The sequence below is a fragment of the Urocampus carinirostris genome, chromosome 17 (assembly GCF_059441175.1).
Source record: "Urocampus carinirostris isolate Australia breed hairy pipefish chromosome 17, RoL_Ucar_1.0, whole genome shotgun sequence".
NCBI lineage: Eukaryota > Metazoa > Chordata > Actinopteri > Syngnathiformes > Syngnathidae > Urocampus > Urocampus carinirostris.
The window spans coordinates 18,853,976-18,880,213 of record NC_142365.1 but is presented as its reverse complement, the minus strand read 5'-3'; the positions used below and the strand labels follow the sequence as shown (position 1 = coordinate 18,880,213).

The 26,238-nt window shown below is 38.7% G+C and overlaps 1 protein-coding gene and 1 pseudogene across 3 annotated transcripts in view; both read left to right on the top strand.

Moving 5' to 3' along the window:
• The first annotated feature begins 6,495 nt into the window (after positions 1-6,495).
• LOC148349430 (U2 spliceosomal RNA) lies at positions 6,496-6,584 on the top strand (annotated as a pseudogene).
• Positions 6,585-17,651: 11,067 nt separating this feature from the next.
• Positions 17,652-26,238, top strand: part of mark4a (MAP/microtubule affinity-regulating kinase 4a) — a 47,251-nt gene continuing 38,664 nt past the window's right edge. For all 3 annotated transcript variants that reach the window (XM_088321086.1, XM_088321088.1, XM_088321087.1), the window contains exon 1: positions 17,652-18,251. In XM_088321086.1, coding sequence (XP_088177212.1) covers positions 18,198-18,251 — 54 coding nt within the window. In that variant the 5' untranslated portion in view covers positions 17,652-18,197. The remainder of the gene's footprint in view (positions 18,252-26,238) is intronic.

Sequence of the window (26,238 nt, the reverse complement as noted above, 5' to 3'; positions counted from 1 at the left end):
GTTATTGGCAGTATTTTTAATAAAACGCCTTATGCTATCTTTCATCATGATTATATTTTGCAAAACAGTTGAACCGTAACCAAACATAACAAACAAGTGAGAGAGGAAGTGCTTAAAAAGAAAATTAGAGAACACTGAATTCCATACTTCTTGTAAACCGGTAATCAGCCTCAAAGTTATTTTTGGCTTCTCCTTATTCATTTGAATGTGTGTGTACACGTTTACCACCGTACAAAGCCGGAAAAATATTAAGTCCGCATTACTTGATTGTTGGCTTTGGCAATGCTGACTGTTAGTCACGTGTTTTTGCAAAATCATTATCAGACATCCTTCCATAGATCATGATAACGGCGGCTGCCGGACGGCTGTTTTTTAGGCATCCCGTGTGGGGAATACCGTCTGTGAGTGAGTAAGGCAGGCAAGAATGGAGCTGGAACGCCGGATCGAGGTTTCTTTCGATCATGCTTTGAAGGAGGAAGAGTTGTTATCACAATGCAATCCCTGGGAAGTACTCCCCTACTTCCTCTCATTAACACGGCTCTCCAATGGAAAGTCCATCTGGCTGCATTTGCTGTTTGTTTTGGGAAGCAAGCATTGCCCTGTCTTTGTTTTCACTGTCATGCAATTTCATGCCTGCCGACTTTTCCATTTGTTTGCCTGTCATTCTTCGGATATCTATAAGTGCATAATCCAGTGGCAAAATGCCAAAGGATTCTTTTGCCTGGTTGAGTTTTTCTTCCTATGTTGTGTGGCCGCGTGCACCGCCTCATAAACCTCTGAAGATTGTCGGGCTGGAGGAAAAAATAATAAAACATTAGTCAAAAAAGTTCACCTAAAACATCTTGTCTGCCACAAGGTTTACAAGCATCATGTACTCTTCCCGTGGCCAACATTACTTTTCACACCTAGGCCTTCAGTAGTGCTACGTCTGAATTAAACCTACCCTCAATGACAATTTTATGGCTATAAAACATTTTCTGCAAATTTACAACTTAAAAGCATCAATAACAACCTCACAAAATTGCACTAATATTTAGGATTATAGCCACATTTTACTCACCAAAAATCTTTTTTTATGTGTGCAAAAATTCCATCCTCTTTTCTTCCCTCAAGAATATTTTAATCACTGTTGTAAAGTTTGTGTTTCAGTTCCATCAAAAAGTTATTTTATATTGCCATTAAAGCTAATGCTGAAAGTCGAGCATGTCCATGGCCATATTTCTTGCATACGTTTTTTTCGATATTAGGATTGAAAAAGTCCGTTTGACAGAAGCAGTGGACACAGGGATGTTTTCCTTCACGTTCTCGTAGTGATACTTCCGTTATCGCCCCCTAGCCAATCATAGTTTCTGAAACCGCTGATGTTTCATTACGCCTTTTAGAAGGCCATAGTGTTGTCAACTTGATATCTGATTGGCTAATCCAACATCTTTATTGTCACTCATTTAACGCCTAAGGTAATTCAGAGCTGATCGTGAAGGTCTCCGGATAGATTTCTGACCCTGGGAACAAGTAATGGCTAATATACAATTCGTTAACTGCTTTAATATGAAAGCACACCTCTGGAAGCAGCGCAACCAGTGGAAAATCAATGAAAGAAGGCTGACAGAAACTTTTGAATGAATGAACAAAATATAATTAACATCACATGATTCATAAATCTTTTAGGCCAGCAGAGAAGGCCTCGCAGGCCATGATGGCCTACCACTAAATTAAACCTTTTTATGTCTGTATAAACACATACCTTATTCTACTGTATTTGAATGTTGAGCCTTTTAACAAATTAGCACTCTAAAATGGTGAAAGAGCGGTGAGTTAGCCTCACTTGAGCAGAATTTGCCAACTTACGTGTTTGGAATTGATAAATAACCGACATTGACATCAATTATAAACATCTTGCCTACAAACAAGAGCCCTATATCCTAACTTTAGATTACAATAGAAGACTGTATTGGGTTACTCTCAGTAAGTTTCTTCGAGCAGTGGGCAGGGGACACCCTAAACTGGTCATCAACCAATCGCAGGGCACACAGGAAAAGACAACTCACTTGTCAATTCACACCTAGGGACAATTTGGAACAGTCAATTAACCTAGAATGCACGTTTTTGGAATGTGAGAGGAAACTGGAGTGCCGTAGGAAACCCATGCAAACACGCGAGAACATGAACACTCAGCACAGGAAGGCTGGTAGCTGGATTTGGTCCCATGACCTCTGAACTGTGCCGCGGACACGCTAACCACTCAGCCGCCGTGCTGCCCGCAATTTATGTTTTTTTTCACATACTAAAGGAAAAGAACGATGGCAACAGACTGGGGCATTGCCCCAAACATTGCACATTTTGCTGAAGAATGAAATCTGATGGATTGATGATGACAGTGATAAGGTCTGGTAACCAACCAAGTTTGCTCCAATAACTACTCACCTGTCCCCAATTATCCTGACCCTTTATAATGACATTTTGGAATGCACACGTTGTTGGGTCATTTTCATTTCCACTGTCATTGCTACCTGTTTTTGTTTTGTTTCATATTGTTTTGTTTCATTCATTTCTGGTTTCCTGTTTTTTGTTTTCTCTTAGGACATTTTGTCAGTGGTTTAGTGCCAGTTTTTTGTTATGTTAATTATTGCATTATTCATTTTCGGTTTCGGGCTTTTTTCTGATCTGGATTTTGTCAGGTTTAATTTTATCTGGACATGTAATTTGTTTTGTGTTTTGTGTTTTGCTTGTCACTTTGTACCTGTTTCTGTTATTAAATACCATTCCTCTTTTTGAGCGCTCCTGCTTCAGTACCTATTTCCTCCACTTGGGTCCACCAGTTAAAACAAGACAGACAGATGAGTAACCGACATAAAGCTGCAAAGTGTTCTTTGAAAAACGTAACCGATTATGAGTAAAAGTATGCATTCCGTTATGAGTTGTCAAGGAATGCAGTTTGTCCTGTAATACATCAGAAGTTAAAAATGATAGAAACAATAACAACTATTATTGATGAGCGAAAATATTACAGTAACCTTGATGACCACCTTACTCATACGTAGCAGAAAATAAACAAACCAAACTGAAAAATATATATCTTGCAATTTATTTGGGATTTTTTGTTGCTGCTACATATTATTGCACTCCTTCAATTGCACTTGCTAGGGTCTGGTACGCCTCCCTCCAACAGAGGGCGCCAAACATGTTAGAAACTGGGCACAGGTGTTCCAAATATCCACACTCCTGTCCCTAATTATCCGGACCCTTTATAATGACATTTTTTGGCCATTTCTATTTCAACTTTCATAGAAATATAAGGATTGTTTCTTGTTACGGTATTTTGCAGGACATTTAGTGCCCACTTGTTAGTTTGTTACTTTGTTCCTTGCATTCTCTGTTTCCAGTTTTGGTCTTTGTTTCTGGTTTGGACTTTGTCTGGTTTGATTTTGTTTGGACATGTACTTTCTATTGCGACCCCTTGTTTTGTTCATTTATTACTTTGTTTCTGGTTTTGTCTTCAAATACCATCTTAATTTTGATCACCCCTGCCTTAGTTCCAGGTTAGACCTAATGGGTCCACCCTCAAAACTTGACAACACTCTTGTCATGATGTATTACTTTTTCATTGCACCACGATTACAATTTAGGCCAGTCTCCTAACACTTCGTTGTCAATATCTTTGCCCATTTACTCTGACATTATTTTTTCATTTTGCCCTTTTAAGTTTTTATTACTTTCTCAATGAGAATGAAGACTGTTTTGTTATCTTCTATTCATTGTGGCTATATGTGGGATAGTACTGATTTTTTTCAAGGTCTGGTGATTACGCACTACAATTTGCAAGGTAAAATTAGTATTGTGGCCCTCAATAAATGACAATGATAAAATTGTGAATCGACAATGGATTCTAGGATGGGCGATACTGGGAATTTTGGTCTCAATCTGATCCAAATAAATACAGGGTAGTATGCCAATATTTTTTAGATAATTGAACTATGCACTCAATTTCTATTTTTTTTTTAAAGGGACAGTATGCATTATTTGACATCTAGATGTTGCGGTATGGTCGAGTGCAACCAAAAGCACAAGAATACAAACAACGGATGCTCAAAGTGTGACCAATAAACACCATTTTACTTATATTTTTTTGCCCAGCCTTTCAGAGGTTTTTGGGTACCCTTAGCATCAATATGGTGGACAATTATGGAAGTTCCCTTTAGTTGACACTCTTTTTCTGCAAAATAAATGCTAATTTCTCAACCTATGAGTATTTTTTTAAATGCATGTTTTTAGGGTAGTCAATGTATTTTTGCTTATTTAAATGTTGTTTTTCATTAAATGAAGTTTTTTTTAACTGTCATTAGATACTAAATAATACACGTACACAATAACACACTTCGAAAAACTACAATGCAAACTTTAACGGAATAGAAAATAAATATAAGTATTTCTATCACAACTGCTTCCGAACAAAAGTCAAGAGAGTCAAACTGAAAAAGCAGCAATGTAGCCAAATTACAAATATTGTATATGAATAAAAACAAGACCTTCCATTGCACAGTATTTTGAAAAAAAAAAAAAAAAAAAAAAACTTTGTAGAGCAAATGAAATGTAAACACAATTGGATCAGACTTAAAAGTTTTAACATATGTATAGTCGTATGGGTTATTAACATTATTATAATAAAGGTTAAAAGACAATAGTATCGATCGATCCAAGTACTTGTTCAGTACTGATACTGATATTTCGATCGATTTGCCCACCCTTACTGGAGACAGTTTTCCTCGGTGTCATCTATCCATTGATCATATTTCTAGAAGAAAAATTTGCCAGAGATTCAAGACGTCAGCAAGTAAGAGCACTTAACCACCCATGAACCAGCCTGACCTAGCCCAGTTTACCAATTTAGCAGATGTGTCTGTTTGGGTATTTTTTTGCATGAGGCGCGGTCAGTTCAGCCAGCACATTACGTAACGTAACTAAACGTCCAGTACACACTGTCACTCAGAATGGCTGCCCACTTCAAGCAAAACAATGGTACACTTTGTCACTCTTGGTGGGATATCCTGATTTATGTTATCTGCCGTCTCCATCAAGTGGAACTTTATTTAGCGATGAAGAGGTGAATGGTCCAGGAACTCACTTGCCCCCGTCTGAAGATTAGACTTAAAAACATGCCAAAATGTTTTTTTTATCCAGAGGATCTCTTAAATCATTGCTGTCAGACAGTGTTTAAACCTGGAACTACAGTTAGAAATAGCTTCCTGGAAATTTAATTTAGCTTGCCATGGAATTTATGCCAAAACATTTGCGTTGAGTCATTGCATCCCCAAACAATAGCATTTTGTCACATAAGGCACACATAATTAAGAATACAGTAAGAGCTACTGTGTGTATTTATGTATAATCATTGAAATCTTTATACATATATTAATGCAATAATTGATCAATCTCAAAGTGTCGCTGACCAATATCGCAAAGCAAAACATTGTAGCCAACAGGAATTGAATCCGAGTAGCGGCGGTAAGACAACCTGACACTTTACCATTAGTTCAGCTGTGGTATGAATGACACACGCACAGGAATTAGGACTTATCTTTTCATCAAACTATTTCACTCACATTGTCAGAAAAAACGGATCTGCCTAGTGCATTTTGTTCTGCATTCTGATCATTTAAATAATCTCTCCATTTCTTTACCCGTGCGTCAATAACGTGCCGATTTCATATGTATACCTGTATGTTTGTAAGAAGCTTGTACAATATTTAGTAGAAAGACTTTCTGTATTCTCCATTCTCTTACATTCATTGGTGAAGAAGTGGAGGGACTGTTTGACCGATCAGAATGCACTATGCAAATCATTGTTTCTGGCATCGTAAGCACAAATCGTGTGATGATGAGATCAGCTCTAATGCATTTTGTTATGTCATATGTACTACTGGTAGTCCAGTGGCAAAGTGTAGGTGATTTTAGAGCATAAACTTGGTTTTAATTCCCGTTGCACACAATGTTTTGCGATCATCGATTGATTAATCATTGCACAACCATTGCTCAAATGTGGTAGTCCACCGTAAAACCTAGTATGGTGATACATACCTATAAATAATGTATGCATTTAAATCTCATCTACCGTGAAAGCCTATTGACACTAACAAAGATGTTATATAACGAAATTGTGAATATGCTTGATTGCTATTAAGATTTTCGAGAAGGGTTGTTCAAACCTCACATTGTGTTTGCTGTTAAACGTCATATTGAAATATAATATTGTGAATGTGCTTGATTGCTGTTGAGATTGTCAGGTATGGGTTGTTCAAACCTCACACTGTTTGTTTTCTGTTATTAGTGTCAATAAATTTGTTCAAACCAAAAAACCGCAATTGCGAAATGGTGGATGGATTGTGTACTGGTTTTTAAACTGTGTACTTTTTGGCACTGCGTACTTTATGTCCAGTGTCTCGGCCTAGAAACCGGGCTACGGTTGATAAACTGAGTACTGTGTACTTCATGGACTAGTTGATTTTTGCAATTGGGAGATGGAATAAGAGCTTGCTCTGTCCACTCCACGCATCGGCCCGGTATTGCAGTACCTCCGGGAACGGTGCATTCGCATTGGCTAGGACCTTGACTCAGCCTCTTGGCTGGGAGCAAGTGTCTCGGCCTCTTGGCTTTGTAGTGTATTATGATTTGACCGACAACGGATAATGGATAATTGATAAAGAATATAGAACAATAAACCTCTACAAAATCCCCCCCCTACAAGGCACACTTTCAAACTTCTGGCCATGTAATCAAAGTTTTCTGTTTTGACAGTCAGATACATTTAAGTTGTAAGTATTATTATCAATATAGATTTTCCAGTATTATAAGCCCCCTATGTGGTGCCAATGGTATTGTAGGCCTTTGATGGAAGCAGGTGTGGATTAAGTAATCGAGCAGATGTGTTTATATGGACATCAACCAGTACCAGAGTTGGGCTTCTAGACAGATAAGGGGGTAACATCGTTTTTTGACTACACAGACCACATACTCAACAAGCATACAAATCTTTTTGAACCGCATCAGTTTGTCTAATTTTGAGGATTTTCAATTGATCGTTTTAGCAAATCGGATTTGTGCATTGGAAAACGAATGTAATCAGAGCACAAAGAATCCTTGAAAAGAACGTCATTCTGGCAGCTGTGCGTCCGGAGTTATGCTACACTTCAGGTATATTTTAAATTCTAAAACGTGCAAAATGTTAGAAAACAATACATGTTTTTTGTATAAAATCAATATATACTAGATCGGTATATTCAAATTATTTTCGAGATGATGCATTTTGAAGACCGAACATCATTTCTTTGACATTCTGATCAGTGACGTCATGTGAAGAACACTGGCACTCTAGCAAGCCAGTCAGTATATTGTTTAACGTGTTAGTTAGTCAAAGAGGTTAGGAGTTTTTCAAGTGATAATTTGGTAGTTTTTGTGGAGAATGCCTAGGCGTTGGAAGCAATAATGATACAAAAAAGGAGCGAGCTGTCAAAATGGGGCTAACCGGCAAAAATAACACACGAAAACACGAAAAACGGCTACAGCAACAAACAAGGAGCCAGCCCCGAATGAACAATTAGACACGGCTGGCTGGCCGACTGCGAACATGGGCTAACCAGGACCAATCTTCAAAAGGCTCCCGCAGCCTCTGCAGAAAAACGTGAGGCTGGGCGACCAAAAACACACAGTAAGCAGCCAGACTAACTGGGAACCATCCACAAAAAACTACCACGGTAACAAATACAAACCAATGGACACGGCAGGCTAGTCTGCTAGCCGCATGCCCAAAGGGGGCGAAACCTGGAGCAAACAAAACAGAACGCCTTCTGCAGTTTTAATGGTAACAGGTAGCTAGCTGGACAATATCATACCAACCTCGAGACACGTGGTAAAAAACACAAACAAAAAGCCACAACTGCTTACCTAAATTGAAGTGAAGGCAAAGATGGTGGATAGAAAACTAACCTCGCGCAGCTTTTAGAAAATAAGTCGGAAAGTCCTGGATAAGCAAAGTTATAATTTCTCTAAACAAAAATCAGCGGTATGCAATTGCTGTTCACTACTCACTGTCTGTTTCAGGCCTGCCTTACATGTTGTGTTAATGGGATTCGCCATTTTGAAAGTGTTGTGTTCCTTCAATGACGTCACACTTGTACTCCAAATAAGCCAGATAAGTAAACTAAATTTATTGAGCCCACCGGTGCATGGAATATTTTACAACAGATTTGCATTATGGGGAGAAACACTACACATTCTGTGCCTAATTGAAAATGTTTTGTCAGTGCTATTTGTGTCCCTATTGCCTCTTTGTGTGTCTACAACACAAATAAATACAAAACTAAATATCAAATTTAATGTTTGAAAACAGAGACATTTTATACTATTTTGCTTTTACTTGAAAATGAAGAAAATACAATAGAATAATTAAAACATACTACTACTGTAATAATATATTACAAAACTACTACAACAGAAATTACACCAGAAATACTTCAAAAATACAAATTGTGTAATAATACAAAAATACAAAATAAACATTACAAAAATACCCAAATTGAAATACTATCAAAATACAGCTTTGGAATTACTTCAAAAATACTTTTACAGCAATACTATAAAATACCACAACAGTAATACTATAATACAAAAATACTACTACAGAAATATTATGAAACTACTGTAAAACAACAACTACAGTAATATTACAAAATTACAGATATATTAGACTAAATCTACTATGGAATTACTACAAATATGCTACAGAAATACTACAATAATGCTTTGCAGAAATACTACAAAAATAAAACTCCAGGAGTACTAAAAAATACGACTAAAATCTCTCATCTCATCTCATCAGCTGTACCGCTTATCCTTATTAGGGTCGCGGGCGACTAAAATCTAACAGCAGAAATACTACGTAGATAACTAAATATCAAATGAATTGCTTAAAACAAGGACCTTATGTATTATTTTGCTTTAATTGTGAGTATTTTAAAACCAATTTGACAAAGCCAATCTATTTAAAAATATAAAAGAATGAAACATGTACAGTATATTGCTTCTATATTTATTGATAAATTTGAAAAATATTGGCTCGGTATCCAGGGTCAGCCTTTTGGCCCAATGTGGCTCCCACTACAATTAATCGCCCACCGGTACTTTAAGACAAGGCTGTAGACCCCACCTACGGGCCGAGTTGTGTTTTTTAGTTGCCCCTATAGTCAGTAAGGTACGGTAAATCTGAATGTTGGAAGCTATTCTGGCCTGATGCCGCTTAGACTGTAAACATCCCAACCTTCGTTTTCCTTTGTTTAAACTATTTTGCCGTCTGTATGAAAACAGGGTGAGACGTTTGTTGTACTGTATTTATGAGAGGACATACCGATTGCCTCACAGACTTGGCTCTCTGTAATGACTTTTAAAGTCACTGTAAAAAATATATACCTTATGACTTGTTTGTGGAAGTATTATTGCACTTCTTGTCATTGCACTGTTGTTACGATGCACTATTCTTTTCATTATTCTACACACTGTCCCTTTAAAAAGTCACAAACTGAAACTTGGTTACTTGTAAATTGTGTTTTCTATAAATATTTATACAGCTAAGTAATGTTATGGTATGAAGTCCTAATTTGCAGTCATATTTGCCAATTTTCTTTCATGGATGTTTTTTGGTCTCTTTGATTATTTTAATTCTTCCTTGTGCTTTTCAGCCGGGTTTTCAGTTGTACTACACCATACAGTGACCTCTAGTGGTTGAATAATACACACTGTCTCTTTAAGAATAAAATGGACAGGCTAAAATGTTTTTGTTTTAAAGAATTCTTTCCCTTGATTTGACCCATTTGTTTTTATGCCTTTATGCACGTATTCTGTCCGAGAATGAAGCCTCTGTTAGGACAAAGAGCTGCATTGTTGTTTTTGAAGAATCCTCCCCCACTTTGCTTTGCTAAACAGTTCTCTTCGGTCATTTTGCAAACAATACTTTGCATTTCAAGGAATAAGCTATCCGTTAAACAATGGCTCCTCTGGTGAAATATGGCAACAGGCGGCTCACCCTTGGCTTCTCGCGCCCGCTCCTTGGGATTATTTACGTAAGCAGGTTGTGTACTTTGCCCCACCAGGAAGAGGTGTTGCAGGAAAGCCAAAAACTGTAGTCAGATTTAGAGTAAACTGACTGCCACCGAGTTGCAATTAAGGGCATGCCTTGTCTGAAGAAGGTGAATGGAAGTCTAAACACAGACGTGACCTACGAACTTCTATCTGGAGGAGGGTCACAATTCAGTCCTTCTCTCTGCTTGGACTGCATATTTAGACATTGTCACGAGGTTGGGTTGACCTGAAGCATTAGCGGTCCATTGTGTGGTACATTCCACCAATTTTGCACTTTTTAGCTAACATTGTCATTATTGTAATTAATGAGACGGATCACATCCCAAATATGCTGCACAGTACCAACTAGCCACATTTCAGAAGCTTACGAGGCTAGGAAGTGCTTTCATAGTAGAGGGAAGCGCCTCACATTTACAGATCCCTACCTGAATGGCAGCGAATGAGTTACCGTATTTTCCAGACTATAAAGCACACCTAAAAAGTCCCCATTTGGCCAGTAATTGGGAAGTGCTCCTTATACCGCAAAACATTTCGGATAAGATTGGAAATGGATACAGAATTGATACGTGTGCAAGACGCTTTACACTGTACTAACGTATTTGTGCAATGATCGATCCATTGATTGACATCACTGATCAATATTAAACCTGGGTCACGGTGGTGATAGCGCGAACACTTAACTACGAGTCTACCAGTATATCAGAAGACATAAAAATGCATTAGGATTCATCTTATTATCACACTATTTTTCTTCACGGTGCCAGAAATAAGTGTTATAGAATGGAGAAAACAGTCGTCCTGAAATATATAAACGCAAAGTCCGATTCATCATGCGATACACCACAGTTGTTTCCCTTGTGCTTTTTTTTGCATTTTTGCTAACTAGAAATTGATCACATGGGTTACAGAATTTATTAAACTATTTGATTTTGCCCTAGGACCACCTAGTTACTATGTTCCTGATTCTTATCTATTTTATTTGATCATTAAGTCTTCTTAGTATGTATCTCTCTTGTTTATCTTAGAGTTTATTAAAAAAGACAGGTTATCATTTGTTATCCTAAATTACTTCTCCTTCTGAATCCTCGTAAAAAAATAAATTTGGGGTTTGCTTGGGGCTTGGTCCTGCAAATCAAGTTAATTGGTCTCGCTCGGGCTACGTCGGGCTCTAATACCCACCGACCTGGGTCAGATTGGGCTGGATTTTCTAGCTCTGATCTTACCCCTGCTCAGGACGAGGTTTTCTCGAGGTACTTGGCCACTTTTGTTTGTCCTCCAAACGCAAACAGTTGTCCTGGCCCTGTAGCTGGAAAAACACCCCAACAACGTGATGATCCCACTACCATGTTTCACAGTAAGAATCTTATTGTGGAGGTGATGAGCAGTAAGTTCAATTTTGGTCTCAGCAGACCAGAGAATCCTATTTCATATTGTGGGAATCCTTCATGAGTTTTTAGTAAACTATTTGGGCCATCATGTGTCCTAATATGAGGACATGCTTCCTTCAGGCCAAACGGTAGAGGGCTGCAGTGATTGACTCTGTTGACTCTCGTCTTCCATTTGAGGATTATGGAGGCCACAGGGCTCTTAGGGACCTTGAGAGCTAAAGAAATTATTTTACAACCTTAGCCAGACTTGTCTTGCCACAATTTTGTCTCTGAACTCTTTGGGCAGTTCCTTCAATCTCATGTTTCTCAAGTACTCTGACATGAACAATGAGGAGTTATTTCTTGGATAGACTCTTTGTATTTGGGCCTCATTAGAAGGCGGCAATCTTGGACAAAATATAGTTACACTTCCTATCCTCGCTTGTTGAACCAAACACACAAACACATAATCACGCACTTTTGCCGAGTTGACTTGCTTCCCCTCTGTTTCCTTTCTCTCTCGTTTCCATGAAACCTTGGTATTTTAAGTATTCAACTCCACCTTCTCTAATTACTTTTCCTTTTACTCAATAGATTCAGGTCATTCCAACTTCAACATGCATTTTATTTTTTATCCCGTTATCCTCAAAAGGGTCGTAGTGGTACCGGAGGCCATCCCAGCTGACTTCGGGCATTGGGCTCGGGGACAACCTGGACTGGTTGACAACCATTTGCAGGTGTTGAGGAATGGCTCTTTTCCTCAACGTGTTTATTGATTCCGAATACCGAGAAGACAGGTTTTCAAAACTGGGCTAAAAACGGATGAGCAGTTCCTTCAAGGTTTTTAAATAGAGAATATTTTGGGCAAAAATGAGTTAGCGTACAATGGCTGTCGCAATACTCTTTTGCGAAGGCTAACATGTTTTATCTGTCAGGACCAGTACAAAGGGTAGACCCATGATCCAGTGTTCGCTGGACGCGGGAAGCAAGTCGCTCTCGCCCTCGGATTGTGATCCGAACACGGAGGTGGATCTTCTGTAGCGAGCGATGGCCGTGTCAGGAACGGAAAAAACTGGTCGGTAGCCGGGACTGGGAGAGCAAAGCGTGGTCGGGGGTCGGAAACGAGTCGTAAGCCAGGATGGGAGAGCAGACGTGGTCAGGATAAAAACAGGTCGTAGCCGGAGACAAACGGGAGTAAAAACGGGACAGGCGTGAGTCAGGGTCAAAAAAAAACCTTGCCTTGTATACATAGGGGTTTGAAGACAGACTGACCACAGGAGATTGACAGGACTGTGTTTGAATAGGGACAGGGAGCCAATGAGACCCCGCAGCAGTTGGCGCCAAATGAGGTGATTCACATCAGTAATCACGACATTTATCATCAATTTTTATTTCAAAAAAAGGCAGTCCGTAAGCTCATTGAAAATCTATTACAAGTTAAACGTACAGCTAACTGGAGCACTATTCTACTTACAACTGCCTCGTCATCTTTGAGGAAATTTTACTCGAGCCACTCAACCCTTTCGGAGGAAATCAATTGTATTTTGTTAAAACGGACAAACGTTGGAATTTACTTGTGATCTTCTTAGAAATGCGCTTGTTAAATCATCTTATGAGATGAAATTGATGCTGTCAATTACACTCTAAGTAGTAAAGTAATGCTATAAAATAAAATACAACTGAAGTTGTGTAATTACAACTAAATAAATGAAGAAGTTACGGATAAAGAAAACACGTTACAAACAAAGAAAATATGTCATAATGACTAAATATGGGCAGTGACATATTCGAATATGTCAACACAGGACGCACAGATACAAAACAGAGACCCATTTTCACATCATTAACTCCTAAGCACAATTTGAACCCATTAATCGAACTCCCATTCATGTTTTTTGAAAGGATACTGGAGTAACCAGGGACAACACACTTCGGCACGGGGAGAGCATGCAACTCCACACAGGGAAGCTGGTAGCTAGAATTGAACCTGGGACCTGAACTATGAGGCAGACTTGCTGAAGTTTTCCAATGTGCCACCTGCATTCCACACATCTGGATATCACTTAGCCTCTCCACTTTCACACTCCCTTTCTTGATGAATTGGGCTACAATATTCATTCATTCACTTTCCAAATGACTTATTCTCACTAGGACATCGAGAAATGGGCATCGAACACCCCTGAACTGTTGACAGCCAATCGCAGAACACACATAGACATACAACCATTATCACATGCATTCATACCAAGGGACAGTCAAACTGCCGTGTATATATAACAGTGGCATAACCAGAAGAATCAACAAAGAAAAACATGAAAGCATGTACATTATTAAATTCATTTTTTAAACCAAAATACTTTGATCAATGTCTGCAGTCAAAATGAAAAAATATAGCCCTATGTCACATTTTAGCTAGGGTACCATTTGCATTTCAAAAATAAGGTCCTTTAGAATTCGTTCATTTTATTTGCCTGGACATGGTATGATACAGCTCTTCTACAAACGACTGGCCATGATACAGTACCAGTTACTTGTGATAAACTGTACTTTAAATACTGCTAACCTCTAGTGTCTGCCTTGAGTATTACATCTATAAAATGCGACAGCTCAAACAATGTTTATGTTACACGACTGAAATGTGTCAACAAATAGCTAGATTAAAAAAAAAATTCTGTGATTATTCATATTTGATGCACTAAGTACCATAAGTGGAACCCATAAAATCTCTGATGTACAAATCCAATCAGATTCCTATTTATAGTATTTCAGAACAAGGAGTTGACCAACAAGAAGATTGCATAGTCTGCATAGCTGTCAACCTGTACGTTTTGGCCGTACAAAGTACGTTTATTATGCATTTTAAGACGTGTACGACGTACAAGAAAGACCAAATTTGTCAATTATGGGTACCGTCCGGTATACACCGACTATCACGAAACGGCTAATCAATCAAGTCAAACGAGTTCGAGTTGTGTAGTGAAAGGAAGTCCGTCTCTTTTTAGAGAACCGGCATTTTCGGCTCAACTCATTAAAGAGAGCCGGCTCTCAAATGGCTCACTTGCTTTGATGCATTATATTACAAATTATTATGTTGTATAAAGTAGTTAAGAAAAAATGAAGTATAAAAGGATAAAATGAAAAAAGACAAGTTTGTGGTTATCCCTTTAATCAGTATATTTCCAACAATAATTTAATCCAAAAAAGGAATTAATAATTTGAATAAGAAAATGTATTATTCTACTTAATTATATTTGCATGTAATTTTTCCTTCTACAGTGAACGTCCAAGCTACTTCATTTTTGAACTTTTTTTTATAATAAACCTCAGCTCAGTGTCTCACAATAAAATGTCAATTAACAATATATATGATATAACGAAACACATGTACAATATAACATGTTAAACTACATCAATAAACACGTTTGGGAAAAAATATGGTGTAAGATAATTTTTCATTTTGTAAGGGAAAATACGACAGTTTGTAAGGGCATGGAGCCCTGGAGGTTGACAGGTATGAGTCTGGCAGTTCCTTATGTTGACTTCTATGCCTCACTGTTGCTTGTTATTTTGACTGTACCTTTTACATCATTGTCTCCATTGGACAATAATGTTGCTGTTCTTAGATTTCTACTTCCTTTGGGGCAGATCTATGGCATGCAACAAATGTCAGTATTTATTAATTCACTTATTCATGGATGTATCTACTTACGCATTTATCATAACTCATAAACGTTTCTCTATTGCATTATGTTCTGACATATTTAATGCTGAATCCTATTTTCTTCTTACTTTCAAGGGCAACGATGAAGGCTGCAAGCTGTTGGATGCTTCTCATTAGAAGCAAATCCGTTCTTCTTCTTCGTGGCTTAGTAATGCGACCGAGAGTGCCCATTTCTGACCACTTCGGCCTTGTTTTTTCCCCTCCGCCATATCACCATATTTCGCTGAGTTGCATTGTCTAAGATACAACAATGTTCATTTGTATCGCGTGATATTGAAGTGACCCAAATGCAGGGCAAACAGAGTCGAAAAAATCAGGATGCGATCAAAGCCCAATAGGGGGCGTTTATTCAATAAGAAAATAAGACTAGGGGAGAGTGGGACACAGATTGCCAAGGAGGGGAATCTTGGGCACGAAACTAGAGGAGGTTGTCTTGGGGTGTGGAGGTCTTGAGAATAATATTTGAAGAATATCTTGGAATACCTGGAAAAAAAGTCACGGGATGAGGAGCTTGTCGTCTTTGCGAGGGAATAACCAGTGATAAGTATAAACGATTTGGCAACATAGAGTGGGAGGTCGGTGTGTTTATAGCAGAGGGTGGGTAACAACGATTGGGAGAAGACGCAGCAATGCTCCCATCTCTTGGAGAAGGGGAGGGACTGCAGGCGCCGAACCATGACAATCTTTGTACGTCAGTTATGAATAATATAGATGCCAGGTAGCCAGAAAAACATATGTTTTGTTTTGTGCGGGCATTAAAATTATATTCTTGTCATGATTACTGATGTGACTCAGCTGTGCCCGTTCGTTTGACGCCAACCGCCGCGGGTTCTGAATGGTTCGCTCGCCACGGAAGATCCACTTCCATGTTTGGATTACAATCCGAGTACGAGAGCGACTTGCTTCCCGCGTCCAGCAAACACCGGATCGTGGGTGCAGCCCTTCCTCTTTCCTTCAAAAAAACTTGTGGTAAACGTCACGCAATTGGGTCCTGTTTCCGTTCTGGTCCTGACAATTTTCTGTATAGTCAGTTGTTTTAATGGCTTGCAACCACAGGTACTTTTAAAAAAGGCTGCTCCCTCTTAGAATCCCAAAAGCAAATGTGTTCTTTAAAATTACCAATCGTGCACCTGCACACAAAACCGGGTATGTTGTCCTTTTAAATTGCTACTCTAAAAACGCAACTCAACATACAAATCTCATACCTGTCAACCTCCAGGGCTCCATGCCCTTACAAAATGTTGTATTTTCCCTTACAAAATACAAAATAATCTTAACCATAATTTTTTTTAAACGTGTTTATTTATGTAGTTTAACATGTTATACTGTACATGTGTTTCGTTATATCATATATATTGTTAATTAACATTTTGTTGTGAGATACTGAGTTGCTCCACATGAATGAGGTTTATTTTTTAAAAAGTTCAAAAATGAAGTAGCTTGGACGTTCACTGTAGAAGGAAAAAATACATGCAAATATAATTAAGTAGAATAATACATTATCTTATTCAAATTATTAATTCATTTTCTGCATTACATTATTGTTGGTAATATACTAATTAAAGGGATAACCACAAACCTGTCTTTTTTTATTTGCTACTTTTATACTTCCTTTTTTTCTTAACTTCTTTATACAACATAATAATTCGTAATATAATGCATCAAAGTAAGTGAGCTGTTTTAGAGCCGGCTCTCTTTAATGAGTTGAGCTGAAAAAGCCGGTTCTCTAAAAAGAGACGGACTTCCTTTCACTACACAACTACCACGGAATGATGCATGAACTGAAATCTACAGGCGGCAGACGCATGCACACAGTAGCATCAAACCGCTCGCTTTGTTTGCAACGAAAAAATCGATACCGAGATAGAGGCTACCGCGGCTGACTTGATTGATTTGCCGTTTCGTGATAGTCGGTGTATACCGGATCGTGCCCATAATTGACAAATTCGCGTTTTTCCATACACATTTTCTTGTACGTCGTACATGTCTTAAAATACATAATAAACATACTTTGTACAGCACAAACGTACTACACTCACTTTATTCAAACTCGTACTTCTACTCCTGCTGCTTTGGGTCAACAATTCGCACGCATCGTGTGTAACCCACTGATAAGGTTGGAAAGGGGTCTATAACTTATTATATTTAGCTTAATGTTGTAGTTTAAATGTAATGGCTATGTTTAGTAGCAACAAACGTCAGTTTTTAATTATTCACTTATGCATGCATTTATGTTTTTACAGATTTCTTTTTTTAACATGTAAATGTTTCATTATTGCTTGGTGCGTAATGTTGGGGCAGACTTAATGCTAATTCTTATTTTTTTTCCTGGTTTCAAGGGCAAGGATGAAGGGCTGCAAGCCGTTGGATACTTCTCGTTAGAAGCAAATCCGTCCTTCTTCTTCGTGGCTTAGTGATGCAGCGCAACAGAGCGACCGAGAGTGCCCATTTCTGACCGCTTCGGCCTTTTTCCCCCTCTGCCGCACCTCTTTATCAAATCTCGCTGCGTTGCATTGTCTTAAATGCAAAAAAGATGCGTTATGTGCGCGAGTTCTGATCAAGGGAGATGAAGAAGACGGATTTTGTTTTGTGCAGCAATGAGGAGGCAGGGGGTGGATAGTCGCCACAGAGACGCTGGGCTCCGGCCAAACATCTCTGCCTTTTAGCACCTATTCCATGATCCGGATTTGCATTTGCTGCATCGTTGATCGACCCTGTGCTCCACTCTCCATTTTTCTTTCTAGATTTTTTTTTTGCAAAGTGCATGTTGGATGGAAGATGCAGCTGCTTTGAGGACACCCCCTCCGGATATCAATTGCTGCCATGACAGACGGAGGTCTGCTCTCGAGCACGGCTCGGCCACTCGGCCAAAAAGCGGATTGATTTGCATCTGCGGATTTTATTCTGCTGTTAATTAAAAAAAATCTGCTGGCGCAAAACACGCTGCGATTGTCACTCAGGGAAAGGGCGAGAAAGAAAACATGTCCTCTCGATCTGCATTACCGTCTGGCAACGACAGGAGTACCGGAGACCATGTAAGTACAGCTTCAGCTTAAAACCTCTTTTGGGGGGATATTGCGTCCCTCGAGCCAATATTTACCCCTTGTTCACCTCTGTTGTGTATTTAGTGCTATGTTAATAGAGGATTCATCTGTTTTACAAAGACATCGTGTGTGTCTGTTTTTGTGAAAGGAACATGTCCAAATGGGCTAACCTTGAGCGCTTAGGCATGCACGTATATGTCAGTGCAGGTGCATGCAATAACCGAAATGCGCAGAACGCCTTAAAAGCCGCTGTCACATCTTGTAAGGAGATTGTGATGCCAAAATACTCTTCGCCGCCGCATGCATGCCTGCATGCATGCATGGAATGCAATGCAATGCAATGCAATCCAATGCAATGCAATGTATGCTTTTTCTGGCAATCGGTGGGGAGAGGGCTTCACAGGCCAAAACAAATGTCTAGTGTGCACCTGCCTGCATATGAATCGGGGTTTGGGGTGAATGTTACTGCGTGAAATAATGTGCAGTCGGTGCTTGCGCAGGCTGCTTAGCGCCCAACCCTCCAACCAGAGGCTCTCATACAGCGACATGCAGACAGTACACTGCAAATCAGAGAAAGACGGAGAGAGAAAATGAAAGAATGTGTGAGAGCGAGAGAAAAGGTGAGAATGTGTGTGTGTGTGTGTGTGTGTGTGTGTGTGTGTGTGTGTGTGTGTGTGTGTGTGTGTGTGTGTGTGTGTGAGAGAGAGAGAGAGAGAGAGCGAGACAGAGAGAGACAGACAGAGAGATAGACAGAGACACGGAGAGACAGAGACATAGAGAGACAGAAACACAGAGAGAGAGACATAGAGAGAGAGACATACAGAGACAGAGAGAGACATAAATAGAGAGGGAAAGAGAAAGAAAGAGAGAGAGGCAGAGAAAGAGAGAAAGAGAGAAAGACACGGATACACAGAGACACAGAGATAGAGAGACAGAGACACAGAGAGAGACCAGAGAAAGACACAGAGAGAGAGACAGAGAGTGAGACACACAGAGAGACAGAGACATAGAGAGTCAGAGAGAGAGACAGAGACATAGAGAGAGGCAGAGAAAGAGAGAAAGACACGGATACACAGAGACACAGAGATAAATAGAGAGACTGAGACAGAGACACAGAGAGAGACACAGAGAGAGACAGAGAGAGAGAGAGAGAGAGACAGACAGAGAGCATAGAAAGAGACATACAGAGCCAGAGATAGACATACATCGAGTGAAATAGAGAGAAAACGGGATGAGAGAGAGAGAGAATGAGAAATTAATCTATTGATGGAAAGGTAAGTAAATTGATGGATAGTTGGATGGGTGGGTGAAAGGATGGAATAGAATGGAATAGAATTTAATAGAATGGAATAGAATAGAATTTATTGTCATTGTAACAAGTGAAATAGACAACAAAATGAAAAAGTGTCATCCCAATGGTGCAATAACGTTTACAAGATGAAACACCACATAAAGATAGTTAGATGGATAGATACAGTAGTTAGACAGATGGATAGGGGGACAGATAGATTGATAGTTAGGTAGGTGGATAGATGGATGGATAGGTGGATGGATGGATAGATAAATTGATAGATGGATGGATAGAATACAATGTTATTCATTGTAACAAGTGAAACACACAACAAAATAAAAAAGTGCCATCATGATAGTGCAAGAACATTTACAAGATAAAATAACACATACAGAGAGTTAGATGGATAGATAATTAGATGGATAGTTACATCGATATAGATGCATAGATAAATGTTTAGGTTGGTGGATAGAGGGGTAGGTGGATAGATGGATAGTTAGATGGGTAGGTGGGTAAATAGTTACATGGTTAAATAGATGGATGGTGTATAATTCATTGTCATTGTAACATGTGAAATGCCCAACAAAATCCAAAAGTGCCAGCCTGGTGGCGCAAGAACGAGTATAAGATATAATACCACAATAAGATAGCAAGATGGTTGGATAGATGGATAGTTAGATGGATAGATGCATGAATAGATAGACAAAATCAATTGCATTTTTGTATGCCATCTGTATCACTAGTGGTTAAATATCTATGCTCTTACCACTCCTGTCCAGGTTCGATTGCTGTAGCATACAATATTTTGTGATTTTAGTCAGGAATGTTATTCGCAGGGTTGGGTAGGGTTACTTTAACTGGATTACTTTCAATTACTTTTGGATTACTCCAATATCAAATATGCTAATAAAAAACAAAAGAAACTAAATATAAATAAAAATTACTAAATTTTGTGCAGGCATGGGGAGTAATGAAATACATGGAACGGCAAAAATGATGTTGGCAAGCTGTTTGTATTTATTTTCATTTTGTTTCTGTCGCATTTTATGTTAGTTTTGCCGTAGATCAAAGAGATCAAAGCCAGGAGAGAAAGCTCACCACGTGTTGTGAGTCATAATTGTATTCATATTTAGTTTCTTTTGTCTTTTATTAGCATATTTGGTATTGGAGTAATCCTAAAGTAATTGAAAGTAATCCAGTTAAAGTAACCTTACCCAACCCTGGAACTTATTCGATTGATCAAATATTGCACAAATACGCTAGTATACCGTAAAACCTTGTGTCTTAACGCACAAGTGTAAATACTTCATGGATTTCCAATCTTATTCACCATATTTCGCAGTATTAGGGTTATAGATCATAAAAAGTACAAAATATGGAGGATAAACATAAAGATGTTTGGTTGGTTAGTTGGATCCCTTAACCACTAGGGTTATAAGGTATACCTTCAACTTTCTAGCCAATTTGGGGGTTTTAGGTGAAAATATGATAGTTGTTTCTTTCCTGCCTAGTCTGACTTGATGAATGCTTGTTAGTGTTTGTGCAGATTGCATGCTGTTTGAATGGAAGTGTGTGCCTCAGGGCCTGGAAATGGCCAGGGACTACTGTGTCAGCATCTGCTCCCTTTTTGAGTATGACCTCCTCTTATTTGTTAGTCTTTGTGTACCTAAACCACTTATCACCCTATCATGGGTTCTTTGCCTTCTTTACGAGGTTTTTATTCCTCCCTGCACTTTCCTGTGCCTTAAATTAGTGCATACCTGTCAACTTATATGTTTCCCTTTTTTTTTAAAATGTTTCTCATCTTTGCAAATTGGGTTAATCCATATAACAATTTTTGTACGGGGACTAAATGATATTGTGCCCATTTGGGTTTTAATCCAGATCGTCTTAGTCACTGGTAGCAGATGACAATTCCATCGAAGATTGCTAATCATTGGTGGGCTGTCAGGGCCAGCAAGGTCTTATCTGCTGGCCTAACAGAACCAGGCATCATTATCATTGTTGTAACAACATGGGCGCCACCAGGCTGTACTTGCCTAATACACGACACAGGAAATGGTACCCCTACCACCCTAGTGTTTAACAGATCCAACTAACCAACCATACATGTTTATTTTTGCACCTTTTATGATCTATTACATCAATTTGGTTAAACACTTTCCAGTAGTTTTAGGTCAGGGTTTTTAGCCCATCAGAATTCAACTAGCCTGTGTCATCAGCCTGAATGAAATCTGCCCAAGGCCTTCAGACTCAACAGTGCTGACGTTTGAGTACTGTAAGTGGATGGCACATGTAGCTGATGAACAGAAGTTGGGAACCTATGGCTCACGAGCCATATTTGGCTCTTCTCATGAGTAGAAATGGCTCAGAGATGAGGCATAAAATGTGCAATTTTTCATTATATGGCTTCATGCAGAGATAATTGTCATACTTGTGAAGCTAGGACGATTCCGATTGATGTAGGGTATAGAACACAATTCTTACTACAGTTTAGAGTCAAGGTGTCACAGCAACAGACCCCCTTGTAGCTCTAAATCACTAAATAATCCTTTTCATGAAAGCTCATTAAAGAATCTATTTTCATTGTTGAGACACTTTATGATGAAAAGCCACTGAATAAGCTTTAACCCAAAACAAGCGTTTTACCCGGAAGCTCTAGCAAATAATGTGGAGCAATTTGATTGGGTAAGTGGTAGGAATGGGCGGAGTTATCCACAGCATTCGCACTCTTTCTCCTTTACCCACCCGCGTCTGCACTGAAGGTAAGTACAGTATCCTCGTTTGCGGTATTTTGTGACATATTTACAAAAGAACTTTGCTTGCACCTTGTATTGAAAGCATTCTGTAGGACAAAAAGGACAGTCAAAATGAGCCTCAACACTCTTATGTAAATTCGGGAGGGAGACCAATTTTAAGTGGTATATTCATATTGATATGAAACACAGGCAATGGCATAATTATTATCTCATAGATTTGATCAAATCATCTAACCTCATACAGTGAAATAAAATGCCTTGAAGAATTAGCTTTTGTCTGAAGAGCAGGTTTCGCGGTTTTGTTGTATTTTGTCTTAAAATATATGGTGTGGCTCTTCTAAAAAAAAATCTAAATATTTTTGCTTTTAAGGCTTTTTAGATCAAAAAGGTTCCCAACCCCTGTGATGGAGGGTTGCAATGGGCAATTATATCCTGAGATGGTGACTGTAAGGCCACTAGGAGGCCTTATGTTGAACGCAGCATGTAGGCATCTTGAGATTGTATACTCTTGAGTTGGGTTAAAGCTTTTTTTCAAGTTAAAAATGTGTCATGTTAAACATTTTAACCTACTATGCCTGATGCAGATGACAATAAAGATTTGGTCGCAAACTACTATACTTGCAAAGCCGTTTTCAAGTCAGAACTTTCAACGGAAGCAGGATCTTGTGAGGAAGTAAAACTTTGAGGACAATTCATTTTGAATTTTCTTATTTCAAAATGTTTGCAGTATTATGTATAGTGATACATTTTGATTGCTGACTCAGCTTTATTGATATTTAATTGCTCTCTGGAAAATTGCCTGTATTGCACACGATTAAAGCGATGTGACTCGCAGATGTGCTCACGTGTGCGTCTGTGTAGGATTTTTGGAGCCATGATACCATAAATTATGCTATTCGAGTGGATATTTGCTGAATCCGGACTAAGTAGGACGTCACTGAAGGACTAGGTGTGAAATGTATGGCCCAACACTGTTGCTAATGAAGATGAAGTCTCTGAAAACTGGTAATGTTATGTATCATAAGCTACACTAAATTGACTACAAGTAGTGTGTCTTGTAGTGAGTAGAGAGTTGCCTTTTGTTTGTAAGGTTTATTATCGCTTGATAAGGGAATTTCTATTATTAATAAAGGGAGAAATTAGCGGAGGATGAGGGCATAGGTCAAAGACCTTGACTGGCATGGGGTAGAGGAATCAAAACAATCTTAAAGACTGAAAAAGTCAAGATCCAAGATTGTCAGACTATGGTAGGAAAAAGGATATGATATCCATTTACCATCTTGGAGTTTCTGTTTGCATGCCTGCTTATCTTTTCAATTAAATGCTGTCTCCTTCTTACATTTATCATTGATTATTTCCCTATCAATATTTCATCAAGCATATTTCCAGTGGTTAAACTACTCTCCAGAGTCACTAATGTGGTCGACATTAGGGGACGACCTATTAATCAGCCTTCCTATTAAAAGGAATGGTTGAAGCCCTTCTCATATTGGTAAATTGGTCTGTTTGTTGACAGTAGAATAAGACATATTTAACATATATATTTACACAAACATACATGAGCTATGATAGCAAATGACCTACATCGTGCCTCGGAGTCCACAATGCTCCAATAGGAACAATGAATTGAGTTATAAGAGATTATAAGATATCCAAGTATCATATCCAGAATAAAAGCACTGAGCTAAGTATTGCTTGGACATGTTTTGCAGCGGCTTTAAAGACAAATGTATTCATAAACGAGTAAATGCAAACACTTTCTTAAACAAAACCATTAAAAACAAGTAAAAACGTTTTTTATTTTCCAAATCTTGGCATGGGCATTGAAAAAACAATTGCCCTTGTGGATGTGGAAAAGCAGTTGTTAGTTGGTTGTTAGCCTGCTAGCTAAGCATCCCCAATGACTACTTTAGGTCTTAAAGCTAGGCAGCTATATACACTGCATTCCAAAAGTATTTGCCTTCCAAGAACTTTTTGATAAATTGTAATATTTCGGGCATCAAACTAAGAGATACATAACTCAACAACATGTGTGACACAACCGTGAAAATAAACCAATTTCGTTCAACATTTTATAATGTGCTACAAAATAGAAAATTGAAAAGTAGGGGTTGCAAAAGCATTGGCCCCCTTTAAGTTAATACTTTGTACAGCCTCCTTTTGCTGCGATCATAGCCACTTATTGGGTATGTCTCTGAATTTGGATCATCATAAAAAAGAAATATCTGCCCATTTATCTTTGCAAACAAGCTCAAGTTCCTTAAGGTTGTTTGTGAACAGCATCCTTCTGATCTTTCCACTTATGCTTTTTAGGATTGAGGTCTTGGTCAGTTTAACACCTTTTATATTGTCAGTTTTAAAGCATTCCATTGTATATTTTGTTATGTGTTTAGGGTCGTTGTCCTGTTGGAATGTGAACCTGGGCCCCATTCTCTGGTCTCTTCCAGATGCCAACAGATTTTCTGCCAGAATTGCCCAGTTTTTGCTCTGTACATCTTCCCATCAACTCTAACCATCTTCCCAGTCCCTGCTGAAGAAAAGCATCCCAAGAGCGTGATGCTGACACCACCATGTTTGACAATGCTGATGGTGTTTTCAGGTTGATGTGCAGTGTTACTTTTACGCTAAACGTAACAATTTGTATTCAGCCCAAAAAGTTAAATTTTGCTTTCATATGGCCAGAGCACCTTGTTCTACATGTCATTGTGTCTCTCATGTGGCTTCTTGCAAATGTCAAATGGGCTTTTATTTGGTGTTCTTTCGTAATGGGCAGATTGATGCAGAGTAGGACTAAAGTTGTCTTAACCACCTCAGCTGTGTATGGCTTCAGGTCATCCAACGTTATTATGAGCCTCTTGGTTGCTCCTCTGAATGGTTTTCTCCTTGTTTGAGATGAAAGTTTAGAGGGACAGCCAGGTCTTGATAGAGTTGCAGTCGATCTATGCTTTCTCCATTTTGATATTGTTCGCACAGTGCTCTGGGAGATGTGTAAATGTTGCAAAATCTTGTTTTATCCCATACTGCTTTGAACTTTTCTACAACTTTATCCCGGACTTGCCTCCTATGTTATTTGGTCTTCATAATGGTTTCTGTTCTCCAGTGTCTGCTTTCATAGACCTCTGAGCCCATCACAGAGCAGGTGTATTTAAATTGAGACTGAATGACACTCAGTCTCAATTTAATTTATACTTCCAAATTTGTCATTGTTAGTCTTTTCAGTCGACATTCAGAAGTCATCAGATAACTTCTGGAGTCAGTTGGCTGAGCCAAGGGGGGCCGATCTTTAATATTGGAACACCTACTTTTCATTTTTTTCATTGTAAATAAAATAAAAAACATTAAAAAAAATAATAAAATATTGAACTAATTTGGTTCCACTTCACAATTGTTTCCTAAAAGCCTGAAATGAGGCAATTTGACAAAGGTTATTGGGGGACAATACTTTTGCTAGGCACTGTATAAAGTATATGACACAGTTAACTTAAGATGTGACGATGGACTTTCCAAGATAGTTTAAAGGGAATGTTATCAAGCTCATTGTTAGGTGATGTGAAGGGATCATGACTCAAATTATTACTCGTCAACTCTTTTGGTTAGTAATCACAAGTTTAAGGGATGTGAACTGAAAATTGCATATTATTGCAAAGATATAGAATATTTAACTTCATCACCCCTATTAAAGACCCTAGCATTGGGAGCTATGTTGGCTATGTCAACGCCACATTATTCATAACATCGATCCATCCATCCATTATCTGCACCGCTTATCCTCAGTAGGGTCGCGGGGGTGCTGGAGCCCATCCCACCTACCTTCGGGCAGTGGGCAGGGGACAGCCTGAACTGGTTACCAGCCAGTCGCTGGGCACACAGACAGACAACTCACTCGCTCATTCACACCTCGGGAAAAATTTGGACCAGCCAATTAACC